This window comes from Narcine bancroftii, chromosome 7 (assembly GCF_036971445.1).
Source record: "Narcine bancroftii isolate sNarBan1 chromosome 7, sNarBan1.hap1, whole genome shotgun sequence".
NCBI classification, from domain to species: domain Eukaryota; kingdom Metazoa; phylum Chordata; class Chondrichthyes; order Torpediniformes; family Narcinidae; genus Narcine; species Narcine bancroftii.
The window spans coordinates 78,946,739-78,960,124 of record NC_091475.1 but is presented as its reverse complement, the minus strand read 5'-3'; the positions used below and the strand labels follow the sequence as shown (position 1 = coordinate 78,960,124).

Genomic DNA, 13,386 nt, shown 5'->3' with positions numbered 1-13,386 from the left:
AATAAATGTATTCCATTGTAAAACAATAACATATAATTAAAAAAATAAAGTCACAAGGTTTGAACAAATTTGGGAACCATACATGGAACATACCAGAGACCTCCATCCCCTAAAATGAGAATGAAAATGATAAGAAAAAATGTCTAGATTCAGTGTGTAATAAATAGATGACGCATTTTTCTTGTTTATTTTCCTTTGTGTGAAAATATTGTTTTATGGTTTTATTGTATTATATATGTTGAATATTTATGGCTTTTGGAGGGGGGTGGGTAGAGAGGAGGGAGGGAAAGGGGGTGGGGAAGGGGAGAAAAGACCACTGTAAATTTAATGAGATACGTTTGTGCATATTTTGGTTGATATGGTTGTGAAATATAAAAATATAAAAAATATTATAAAAGACTTTTAAAACAGCAGGGAATCTGAAAGCAAATTCTATACCTTTCTGCCAAAGAATAGCTTTCGCTGAATTAAATTTTTTATGTCTTTTAATAATATTTTGACTAAGGTTCGCATTAAAAACTCTTCTGTTTTTGACCATCAGAGGACCTCCATATTGCCTTGAAATTTTGAACTGCCAATCTTAAAATTAATTCTCTATCCTGATATCTCAAGACACCTGATCAAAACAGATTGAGGTGGTTGGCCTGGCATCGGTTTCCTTCTCAAAGCTCTATGTGGTCTGTCCATTTCCAAACCATTTGGAAACATTTCCACTCCTAAAACATTTTTGAAAGAATTTAACCGGTTCCGACCCTTCAAAATCTTCCGGTAAACCCATATTCTTCACATTATTCCTTCGGTGTTGATTCTCCAATTAGTCAATTTTCTTCAATAAAACATCCTTCTTAATCCTCCATCCCATAAACGTATCATCATGTGTCCAGTTTTTGTTGACATTGATCAATATCACAAACAAAAGCTTCCAATTTATCTTCCATCTTAACTTTTTCTTGAACTTTATCCACCACTTTTGCACATTTTACAACATTAGCTTTAACAGTTGAAATATCTTCCATTACATTTGCTAGCTTACTATTAACAGATGTAAAGCCCAAAGAAATCTGTTGTGACATTGCCTGAAACTGTACTTCAAAGTAATCTTTATATTTAAAGAAGTGCCTACCCTGGCCAGCAACAGCCTTCTCATGTATTTCTTCTTGTTCACTGACCAAATCTTCTTCAGAGCCGGTTTCTTGATACCTCTCCTCTCTCACTTCACCAGCTCCTTAACTTCTTTTTCTACCATAGTGACCCCCCCCCCCCCCCCGGGTTTGGAGTCTGTCCTCTGCCGATCCCGACTCACTGGATCGACGAGCACTAGCCTCCCCCTCAGGGTGGAATATGCTCGGTATAGTGCGCATGCACACCGAAGTGCACATGCGCAAAGTTTCTTCAGCTTCAGCAGAAAAATGTCGGGCGCCATCTTGACCAGGGCTCCACAACCTGGGCACCGGCGTCACTTTCGGAGTCGCTAGCCATCGACGGTGAACATGAGAAGAGGGGATACGCGATGTACCTGATTCCAACTCCTCAGTAGGCCGAACTTCTAAACTTACTGATGGTTTTAAAATCGGTTTCTTCATCATTTGGGCTCTCATCTTTTTCATTCTTATATTCAATTATTTGTAAAAACAAACACTAAAAATTTTATAAAGGCCACTTAAAAATAGTTTTTTATTCAAATCTGCTGGGAGAGATATCCACTCATGTCTCTCCCCTCCGCCATCACGCCACTCTCCTTGTTTCGTCACGATTCTTATTCTAGAATAGATTTATTTTTAGTATCAGCACAATTACGAGGTCGAGTTTTTAAGGCAGAATATAAGCCTAGGATTTTGTCTGATCATTCCTTGTTATTAATTACTTGTACTGCTTCAGAGAGAGTGGAGAATGTTTATCGTTGGCAATTTAATTATTTTTTTGTTGAAGGATGCTGAATTTTGTAAATTTATAAGGGATCAAATAAAGCCTTTTTTGAAAATAAATACAGGATCAGTTGATAGTAAATTTCTTTTATGGGATGTTCTGAAAGCTTATTTATGGGGACAAATTATTAGTTATACTGTTAAAATTAAGAAACAACAAATGGCTGAGATTAGTAAATTGGAGATAGAGATTTTGGAAAAAGATTTACAACGAAATTCTACGTAAGTTAAGAAAGCACATTTAGTTTTGAAATTACAGTATAATTCGTTACAAACTTAAGTTTGAGAAACTATTACAGAGAACTGAACAGTGATATTATGAATTGGGTGAGAGGGCTCATAAAGTGTCAGTTAAAAACGGAACAAACTTCTAGAACAATAAAAGCTTTTAGACATGGTTCGACGATTACATGAAAACCTCAGGAAATTAATGATGAGAAATTGTATACCTGAAGTATTGGAAGATGAAGTGAAAATTGAAATTTTTAAATCTGGTTTAGTTTTACCTTCCTTGAAGGATATGGATATTAAGGATTTAGCTGCTTCTCTTACTGCTAAAGAACTGATGGAAGCACTTCAATCTATGCCTAGTGTGAAGTCTCCAGGGGATGATGGTTTTACTTCTGAATTTTATTTCAGGACTTATTAATTCCTTTATTGATGGATGTTTTGGGGCAGGCAACGAAGACTAGTTCCTTTCTGGATTATTTTTCTAAAGCAATTATTAGTTATTCTTAAGAAGGATAGGGACCCATTAAATGCAGGATCTTATAGATCTATTTCTTTATTGAATGTAGATTATAAAATTATTGCCAAGGTTCTAGCTAATAGATTAGCTAAATATTTACCAGATTTGATTCAAGTAGATCAAGCGGGTTTTATTAAGAATCAATATTCAGCAGATATATTGTAAAGTTGATTTCTTTAGTTAACATTTCTTGGGAGCAGTCTGACCAACCAATGGTAATTGCTCTAGATGCAGTAAAGGTCTTTTATAGAGTAGAATGGAGTTTTTTTGGAAAAGTTTAATTTTGGACTTCCTTTTATTGGTTGGATTTCTGCCAGAGTTGTGACAAATGGACAAGTGTCTTCACCTTTTGTGTTATCTGGATCAACTAGGCAGGGCTGTCATTTGTCACCAGCATTGGTCATTGAACCTTTGGCTCAGATGATTAGACAGGATAGTAATATTAAAGGTATTAAGGTGAAAGCAGATGAATATAAAATAAATTTGTTTGCAGATGACGTTTTGAATATTTAACACAACCTTTGATATCCTTGGGAAACTTACATGAAAGATTGGAGCAGTATGGTGAAGAATTGGGATATAAAATTAATTGGGAGAAAAAAGTGAAATTATGCCTTTAGCTGAAATGAATTATTTGCTTTGTAGGCATGTTGCAAAATTTAAGTGGTCTGATCGGATCAAATATTTAGGTATTGTAATCATTTATATGAATTATTCACCTTTATTGTCTAAAATTAAATATGATTTGAATCTGTCGAAATTTACCTATAACATTGATAGGACATGTTAATTGTATTAAAATGAATATCTTTCCCCGAATTCAATATCTTTTTCAGTCTATTCCTTGTAGGGTTCCTCAAAATTTTTTTAAAGATTTGAATGCTTTGGTGAGGAAGTTTTTGTGGAAAGACAAAATGGGAAGGGGGTCATTACAGAAGTTAACTTGGAAGGATTCATTAGGAGGGTTGCAACTTCCTAACTTTCAGAATTGTTATGAATCAGCACAGTTGAAATTATTAATAGGATGTTTGAAGAGGAAAACCTTTGATATGGGCTAATAATAATTATCTGAGATTGGTGAGAAGAAGATTGATCAATTTAGTTATTGATGGAATTCTCAGTTATTAAGAAATTATAATTTGTCTGTGTTAAAACATTGAATGGAAATATGGAATAAAAAATAAAATTTTGGCTAAAACACCTTTGTTTCAAAATAAGCTTTTTCCTTTTACAGTTACTAATCAACTTTTGAAGTTGTGGGAACAGAAAAGAATTAAATTGGAAGAAGATTGTTACGAAGTGGGATATTTTATTTCCTTTCAAAGAATGAAAGAGAAACATTTTTTTCTTATTATCAAGGGCATTACTATTGGACAATTTTGGGTGTACTTTAAGGCTACCTAGGATGGTCTAAATTTGAAATTTTACTTACTGATGGTGGCAAGAAAAGATTTATATCAGAGATGTATGCTTTATTCCAGAAAAAAATGCTTATGCCGGACGTTCATAAACCTAGATTAAAGTGGGAAAAAGATCTGGCTATATCTATTTCTCAGGATGATTGTAAATGTAAGGTATCGATTGATTCATTATAATTTTTTCATCAATTATATTCAACTCCAGAGAAATTAAGAAAATATAAATTTATATTCTTCTGATTTATGTTTTAGATGCCTTAAGGAAGTTAGGTTTTTTTTTACATTCTGTTTGGTTATGTGAGACGGTTAAACCTTTTTGGAATAAAATTGGGGCATTTTTAGAAATTATTTTGAAATTTAAAATTTCACTTGATCCTATGGTATTTTTACTGGGATATATTAAGAAATTGGTTACATTGGTTACATTTAAGGAAAGACTAGATAGTTACATGGATAGGAGAGGACTGGAGGGGTATGGACCGGGTGCTGGTCAGTGGGACTAGGAGGGTGGGGATTTGTTATGGCATGGACTAGTAGGGCCGAACTGGCCTGTTCTGTGCTGTAAGTGGTTATATGGTTAAATTGAGTTTGGAGCTAAAATTAGATAAATTTCAAATTACTTTTCTGAGACTGGCCCTAGGTGTGGCTAGAAAATGTCTGGCAATTACTTGGAAAAATAAGACTAACTTGAGTATTCAGCAATGGCATGTGGAAATGAGATTTTGTATTCCATTGGAAAAGATAACATATAATTTATGTAATAATTATTCCTCTTTTTTTAAAACTTGGAGCCCGTGTATGGAATATATGCGGTTGAATCTTTTTTTTTTCTCCCATACACTGATGGTGTTGTCCCAAACCATGGCAAATAATTGAAGGGTGTTATGTTATTTGATCTCCCCTTCTCTTTTCTTTCTTTCTTTTGGGGTAGTTTAGAGGGGAGGTGGGTAAAATATTATGTATTTGTTTGTTCATTTATTGTATGATTTATTATGATTAATAAATAAAATTTACAAAGAAAAAAAGGGGAAGAAGTACTTACTGTCCCCCAGGACCTGAGAAAATATTTGCATGGACCTTGAGGGAGGCTAGTGTAGAAATTGCAGGGGCCCTGGCACATATATTTACAACATCCTTCGCCACAGATGAGGTGCCGGGTGATTGGAGGATAGCTCATGTTGTTCCATTGTTTAAAAAGAGCTTCAAAGAATAATCAGTGAAATTATAGGCTGGTGAGCCTGACGTCTACAATGGGTGAGTTGTTGGAAGGTATTCCAAAAGATTGAATATACAAATTTTTGGATAGACAGGGAGTGTTTATAGGGATAGTCAACATGGCTTTGTGCAGGAAGTGATTTACCAATCTTACAGCTTTTCAAGGTTACCAGGAAAGTTGATGAAGGAAAGGCTGTGGATGTTGTCCACATGGACTTTAGTAAGGCCTTTGACAAAATTGGTCAAAAAGATTCTGTCCCTCGGTATTCAGGATGATGTTGTCAACTGAACTAGAAACTGGCTTTGCGAGAGAAGCCAGAACATGGTAGTAGATGCCCATCTAAACGGAGCCTTGTGACTAGTGGTGTGCCTCAGGGATCAGTGCTGAGTCCATTATAGTTGGTCATCTACACAAACAATCTGGGTCATAATGTGGTAAATTTGATTAGCTTTGTGGATGTCACAAAGATTAGAGGTGCAATTGTCAGTAAGGAAGTCCTTCAAAGCTTGCAGTGAGATCTGGAGCAGCTGTAAATATGGGCTGTGGTATGAGCTGCCAGATAAAGTGGTGAATGCTGATTCCATTCTGACAAGAAAAATTTGGATAGGTACATGAATGGGAGAGGTATGGAGGGCTTTGTCCAATTCCAAGTCATAGGAAGTCAACAAAGTAATAGTTTCCCATGGATTAGATGGTCCTATTGTTTCATGTTTCCAAGAAATATATTAACTTCAAGTGTGTACACGATCTAGTTAACATGTAATTACTTAACAATGACTTGCAGAAATTTCACTTGTAATTGATCATTGGTATGTTAAGAACCCAGGGAATAATTGACTTAAAAAATTTAGAAACAAAAGTACAGTACAACTCCGATTATCCAAAATCAAATTCTCTGAAATCCACATTTATCTGAAAAAATTTTAAAATTTCAGAAATCCTCATTAATCCGAAATTTTTTTGGAGCCGAAATAACTTCAGAGGTTGAAAAAAAAAATTCACCTGACGTGAAATTAGAATAGCCATTGTCCTCGTTTTAGGCAACTCCCTCCCATCCCTCTTTCCATTTCTTCCTTACCTTCTCCAATTGACTTTTCTCTCCAACTCTACCTCTCAAACTGTGTGCCGCTGTCTCCCAGCCACAAGGGGTCAGAAGCAACTCTTGACCTGGTGTCATCAAGGAGAGCGGCCTCTCGGCAAAAGTGGGGACGATAGGGTCACGGCAGCAGTGGGGCCACTGCTGAATAGTGTTGGCAATCGGTGGTGGCCAGCATTTTTTTTTGGTGAGAATTAAATATTATTTTAATGCTTAATATTGTTGTTTAAACGCTGTTAAAAGTGATTTGCTGTTGCTACTGGGCTGTTTTTAAAAAATGACCAGTTATCTGAAAAAGAACATTGACCTGACATAGGCCCAGTCCCGACCATTTCGAATAATGTTGTACTGTTCTTTCTTAATCTTTAGGATCAACACTCAAAACTTAGAAGTACAGCAAAATGCAAGGAGAGTAAAAAGACCACATATTGATTGAATGGAGAGGTGGCAGATGAAATACAAAATATTACATTTGGCAGGAAGAATGAGAAGAGGCAATACGAACTTGAGATGACAACTCTAAAAGATACAGAAGAAAAGAGAGATCTGTGGTTCATTGGAGCCAATAGGAGATACAATTACAGCTGGAGGCAGGAGATTATAAAGGAGGTAAGTTGACCCTGTACCCAATAAAAGGAACAAAGTAGCTTGTGGAGCAGATACTGGAGCGGTCTGTGTGAGAGTGGAACTTCGAGGCTTTGGCTCAAAGGGCTCATCAAGCAGAGGCTGAGAGAATTTTAAACCTTGGTAGACAGGATGGCAGTCAGGGCAGTGGAATGCTCCTCCTGCCGGATGTGGGAAGTCAAGGATCCCTGTGTGCTATCTACTGACAACATCTGTGGGAAGTGACCTCAGCTGCAGCTCCTGACAGACAGGGTCTTAGGATCATCCAGGATGCTGAGAGCATCATAGATGAGTCTTTCACTGAGGTCATTACACCTAAGGAGCAGATAGATGGGTGACCACCAGGAGAGGCAAGGAGAGTAAAGAGAGAGTAAGGCATTCTCTTCTGGCCATTCCCCTGTATTAACAGATGTACTGCTTTGGATAGTGTTGTGAGGTTGTGGGGGGGGGGTGTGGGGAGGGGGAAGAGGATGAGGTTTCAGGAGCTAGCAGAAACAGTCAGGTCAATGGCATGGTGACTAGCTCTGAGGTTTAGAAGGTAAGGGTGCAGGCAGCAGACCAATAGTGATAGAGATTCAGTAGTGAGGGGGACAGAAAATAGATTCAGCTGCCACGGGGATAGAGACAGAAGGGTCTGTGACCGCAGAAGAGACACCAGCATCAAGGGTGTCACTGAATAGCTGGAGGACATTCACAATGGGAAGGGTGAACAGCCAGAGGTCGGTGTACACATTTCTACAAATGTCATCGCTAGAGTAAGGGTTGAGGCCCTGCAGAAAGAGTATACGTAGTTAGATAAGAGGTTGAGAAGCAGGACCTCAAGGGTAATGATCTCTGGATTACTCCTGGTGCCATATGCTAGTGAGGTCAGAAATAGGAAGATAGACCTGATGAATTTGTGGCTAATGAACTAAGAGCAGGAATTCAGGTTTTTGGATCACTCAGTTCTCTTCTTGGAAAGAGGCAATCTATTCTACAGGGATGGGTTGCACTTGAACCAGAGAGAGACTAACCTCCTGGCAGGCAGGTTCGCTAGTGCTGCACAAATGGGTTTAAACTAGATGGGCAGAGAAGTGGGATCCAATGCAATGCAGAGGCAAGTGAGAGGTTAGAAGTTAGTATGAAGGGTGAGCAAAAGTTTAATGGGCAGGAGAAAGGCAGGGAGTGAGGAAGCACTGTTGGTTTAAATTATGCCCATTTTAATGCTGGAGGCTTGACAGGTAAAGCAGATGAATTTAGGACACATGACTGGGATGGAGTAGTCAGAAACATAGTTAAGAGAGGGGCAGGACTGGCACCTCAACATTCTGGGATACAGTTGCTTCAAGTAAGACAGATATGGGGTAAAAGAGAACAGGGTATTTCGTTATTGGTTAAGGAGGATGTCATAGCAATGGTTAGATGTAACATTACTTATAGGTCAGGCAGTGAAATATAGGATGGATCTGAGGAAAAAGAAAGGCATGGTCACCTTGTTGGGCGTGTACTACAGTTAACAGTCAAAATAGTCAATGGGAATAAGAAGAGCAAATTTGCCAGGAGACTGCTTCCGGCAGTGGGTCAAATAAGGTTGTCATATTAGGGATTTTAACTTAACAAATATCGATTGGGAAATTCATGATGCAAAGATTTAAACAGGGTGGAATTTATCAAATGTGTTTGGGCAAGTTTCCTCTGGGAACATGTAGAGGGTCCCACAAGGGAGAGAGGGCAATGCTTGATCGAGTCTTGGGAAATTGGGGAGGAGGATGAAATGTTTGTGGAGAGCCTTTGCAGACCAGTGACCGTTGTTCTATTAGATTTTAGATAGTTATGGAGAGAGACAGGATGGGACCACAAGTTAAAATTTGGAATTGTGAAGGTACAAGACAAGAACTAACTCGAGATAATTGGAAAACGATGTTTGAAAGAAAACATTCATTGATGGATTTAAGGCCAAGAAATGGGAGGTGTTGAATTTTGGTAGGCCTAACATGGGCAGGACACACAGTGAATGAAAGGGATCTGAAGTATTGTACAGCAGAGGGATCGAGGAGTATATAGATACACTCTATATACGTGAAAATGGAGTCAATAGTTGATAGGGTGGTCAAAAAGAATATTGAGTATTGAAGTTGGGAGGCCATATTGCAGTTGTATAAGGCATTGGTGAGGCCCCATTTAGAGTATTGTGTTTAGTTTTGGTCATAAACATTGTAATGCTGGAGAGGGTGTGGAGATTTACAAGGATGTTGCCAGGACTCGGAGGTTGAGCAGACTAGGGTTTTATTCCATGGAGCTCAGGACAATGAGGGGTAATCTCACTGAGGTGTTCAAAATCATGAGGAACAGATTGGGTGAATGCAGTCTTTTGCCCAGAGTAGGGGAATCGATATCCAGAGGGTATAGGTTTACGGTGAGGAGGAAGAGATTTAACGGTCAACTGAGAGGCAACTTTTTTTTTTAAACAGAGGATGGTGTGTGTTTGGAACAGGCTGATGGAGGAGGTGGTTAAGGCAGGTATCATATATAGATATATGGATAAGGTGGGCTTAGGGGGATATGGGGAAAATACTGACAAACGGGACTAGTGTGAATGGGACATTTATCGTTGGTGCTAATTACACCTCCTATATCTAATCCAAATTATTAATGCATATAAAAGCAAGGATCCCACCACAGATCCCTGTGGTACACCACTGTCACAGGCTTCCAATCACAAAGGGAACCAATGTCTGACATTGGATTCAACTGGCCAACCTAATTTCTCTAAACCAAATACCCTCTTATCCAGATATCTTGTAGTGAGCCTTTTCTGTACCCTCCACAAAGTCTCCACATCCTTCTTAAAGATATCAAACAAGTAAATCTATGCTGGACTGATGGGAGGTGGACGGGTTAAGATAGAGACTGGCAGTGATCAAACTGGATGGTGGAAGAGATGAGTAGCTGAATGCTGACCCTCAATGTAAAAATACTGAATGTGGTTGTGAAACACCAAACATATGCCTCAATGGCTATTGCCCTGTGGCACTCTCCACCATTAGGAAATGCTTCGAGCATCTAGTGATGGCATGCATCAAAGTACACCTCCCACAGACGCTGGGGCCATTTCAATTCGCCTAGAGTAGAAACCGTTCCATTGATGATGCTATGGCCATGTCCCTCCAGTCTGTCCTCAGATGCCATGCTGCTGATCATTGACTTCAGAACAGTGTTTAATGATCATTTCCCCAAAGACTGGTGGAGAAGCTGTCCTCGCTGGGACTCAACTGGATTCTGGACATCCTAACAGAAAGACCACTGTCTGTCCAGGTTGATAGTAACACTGAGCACAGGTGCACCTCAGGGCTGTATTCTCAGCCTGCTCCTGTTCACACTACTGCCCCATGAATGCAATGCCAGATTCAGCTCCAACAGGTTTGCAGATAACACAACAGTAGTTGGCCTCATAAGCAACACTGATGAGTCACACTACAGAAAAGAGGTGGAAAATCCAGTGATATGGTGAAAAAATAACAACCTGAGTCTCAACGTGGACAAGGTGAAGATGATCGTGGACATCAGGCCACTCTCCATTACACATGAAGAATTTGATTATGGAGAGAGTAGAGAACACCAAGTTCATTTGTGCATGTTAACAAGTGATCCATCATGGACACACATATCCTCACTGGTCAGGAAGGCGCAACAGCAACTGTACTTCTTGAGAAGACTGAAGTGGGCAAGGCTACTAGCTACTATCACGTCAACCTTTTACAGGACCTCTACTGAGAGTGCCCTGGCCGGCTGCATCAGTGTGGTATGGTTGCTGTAGAGAATTGGACTGGAGGTCAATCCACAGGACCACAGTGGCAGAGAGGATCAATGGGTCTCTCTCTTCACCCCCTCCCCCAATCTATGTGATCTATCTGAAGAGGGCGCACAAAATGACTGAGGACTCCTACCACCCTGCACACAGCATCTTAAAGTACTCCCTCTGGGAAAGGGATACAGTAGTAGCAGAAACAGCTTCTTACTGAACGACCAAAGGAACTGATCATAATATTTCAACAATATTTATTTATTTTTATATATGTATATTTGCCCTGTGTATGTATTGTTTGTCATGACTGGTTGTGTGCCTGCATGTTTTGAACCAATTGGAAAACTCTGTTTCATCAGTTTGCACTGGTGCAATCGGATGATGGTAAACTTGGACTTGGACATGTCTGCAGGTTGCCTTCCCACAGTGTCCTGTACATGCCTGTGGGAAAATTGTACAGTAAAAATCTTAGAGGAGCAAAGTGAGGTGAGGTGAGGCAGGAAGAAAATTAGAAATAGAGCGGTATCAAAGCAGAATTTCAGTTAATTACCATCTCACCACATCTCTGTGTCCCGCATAGATTAAATTGCTTTTAAATGCAAGTCACGTTGCTGAACATTATTCAAAAGTTCAACTCTCTCTGGAAGTTTTTCAGTTATTCAGTAGCTTATGATTTAAAATCATGATCCTAACTGAACTTCCAAGCAAAGGTGTGATATGTCCATTCCATTTTCGCCCCCTAAACTCATATCAGAATCAATCACTACAGCAGATCTCATGAACAACATTCTACCAGGATAACATATCTCCTCTGCAAAGCAAGTTACTCAAAGTGTAACATCCACAAACACAGTTGACAAGCGTACACTGAAACACAGCAAAAGAAAAAAAATACTTTACCTCATTTCCAATTGCTCTTACTTTTTCCAATGCATCCAGAAAATACTTCTCAGCAGTCTTCCAACTGAAACAGCAAAGAAAACGGCAGATAAATTAATACATATATGGATTATGAACCTGTTTCACCTAGCAACAACGTTTAAGAAAATGTTATCATGTCTCATGAGTTGAGTGTCATCAAGTGTCATGAACATCAAACTAACCCTCACCCCAAATTAGGAATAACTACAGTTCTTAGTCACACTAAAAATACATAAAATGTTGCTCCACATTCCAGCATTTGAATCTCTCAGGTCTCTAAAAAAATATAATCTGGCCAATGTGCAGCTCCCTCGTGACATCTCACAGCCATTTGCCCCATGGTACCTGTGCCAGCCATTTGAAAGAACTTTCAAAGTTAATCCCATTCTCTTGCTCAATCCCCGAACAATTTCTACATCTTTGATACTTCCTTGAGCGTTTTTGCTCTATTTAGCCATGTACTTTTTAAATCAAACTTATTCTCCAGACAAAATAATTAAAAAATCCGTTCAAAACAAAGATTCAATCCGAGGTCATTAAGAGAGACTGCAGTTGCTGGAAAACTGGAGCAACACGCAGAGTGCAGGACAAAAAGCATCCGTGGAAGACAATAGTCAGTCGACATTTCAGATCCAAACATTGCATCAGGAGTAGCAAGTAACAGGCAGACCCCCGCTCCACCCCACCCTTTTATTCAGACATCCTGATGAAGGGCTTTGGCCTGAAACATTCACTATCTTTTGCCTTCTACAGATGCTGCCTGACCCACGGGAGTTCCTCCAACACTATGTTCCTCCAAATCTTCAATCTGAGTTATTTTCAAACTAGTGTTTGTGCATTCCTCTAATCCCTTTCAAATAATTTCTTTCCTGACCTCTTCCTTTATCTTATTTCTTTTACTGTACCTAATCCTCTCTGGCAGTAAACACAAGGACTCAATTGCAGGAATGAAGTACCACTGCAAGCATTACATAGATGCAGGCCATTCTGCCCATCAAATTTTGCCAGTAACAATTCTCCATAAGAAGTTCCTCCCACTTCAGAAATCAAACCAGAAGGGCCTTGGTTTGTTGCAAGCATCAAATGTTTAATTATACCTTCTTAGTGGGGAGAATATTGATGAGAACTCCACAGAATAAAGAAAAACATTCATTATTAAGACCTCTTCCAGTTCATCCCCAGCTGGCCACAGACCAATAACGCTAATTGATTACATACATTAAGTGCATAACCAACCAGGTTCCTAATCACATACAAAGGGAGTGCTTCACCATCTTATGCTGAGTAGCTCTGAGACATCTCTTGCCACCTACCTCTGTTCATTGTCTGAGCCTAAACAACGGCTCCAATATTTAGCACTGATAATAGAGGCCCAGTTAGTTAGTCTACTCTATCCATTTTTACACTGAACAGCCACATTATTACTGTATACATGACCCATCTTTGGAAGCCGGCTTGCTTGTTCACACAGAACAGAAAGAAACCAGGTCGGTGAATCCTTTTACACAGCATGTCGGCTTCCCAAAGCAAAAGTGGCAGGACATGTACAGCCCCGCTCCACCTCTGACACTACCTACCCTGGCAGATTAAAGCCAGGTAAATTCAGACCCCTCCCCAATCTGCCTTCAATGCATTCACACAGCTCGGAGAAGCT

General features: G+C 39.3%; 1 protein-coding gene across 1 annotated transcript in view; it reads right to left on the bottom strand.

Annotated features, from left to right (window-relative positions):
- cdc16 (cell division cycle 16 homolog (S. cerevisiae)) overlaps positions 1 to 13,386 on the bottom strand; it is a 124,538-nt gene that overhangs the window by 28,946 nt on the left and 82,206 nt on the right. Inside the window, exon 14 of the mRNA XM_069890443.1 lies at positions 11,712 to 11,775. Coding sequence (XP_069746544.1) covers positions 11,712 to 11,775 — 64 coding nt within the window. The remainder of the gene's footprint in view (positions 1 to 11,711; positions 11,776 to 13,386) is intronic.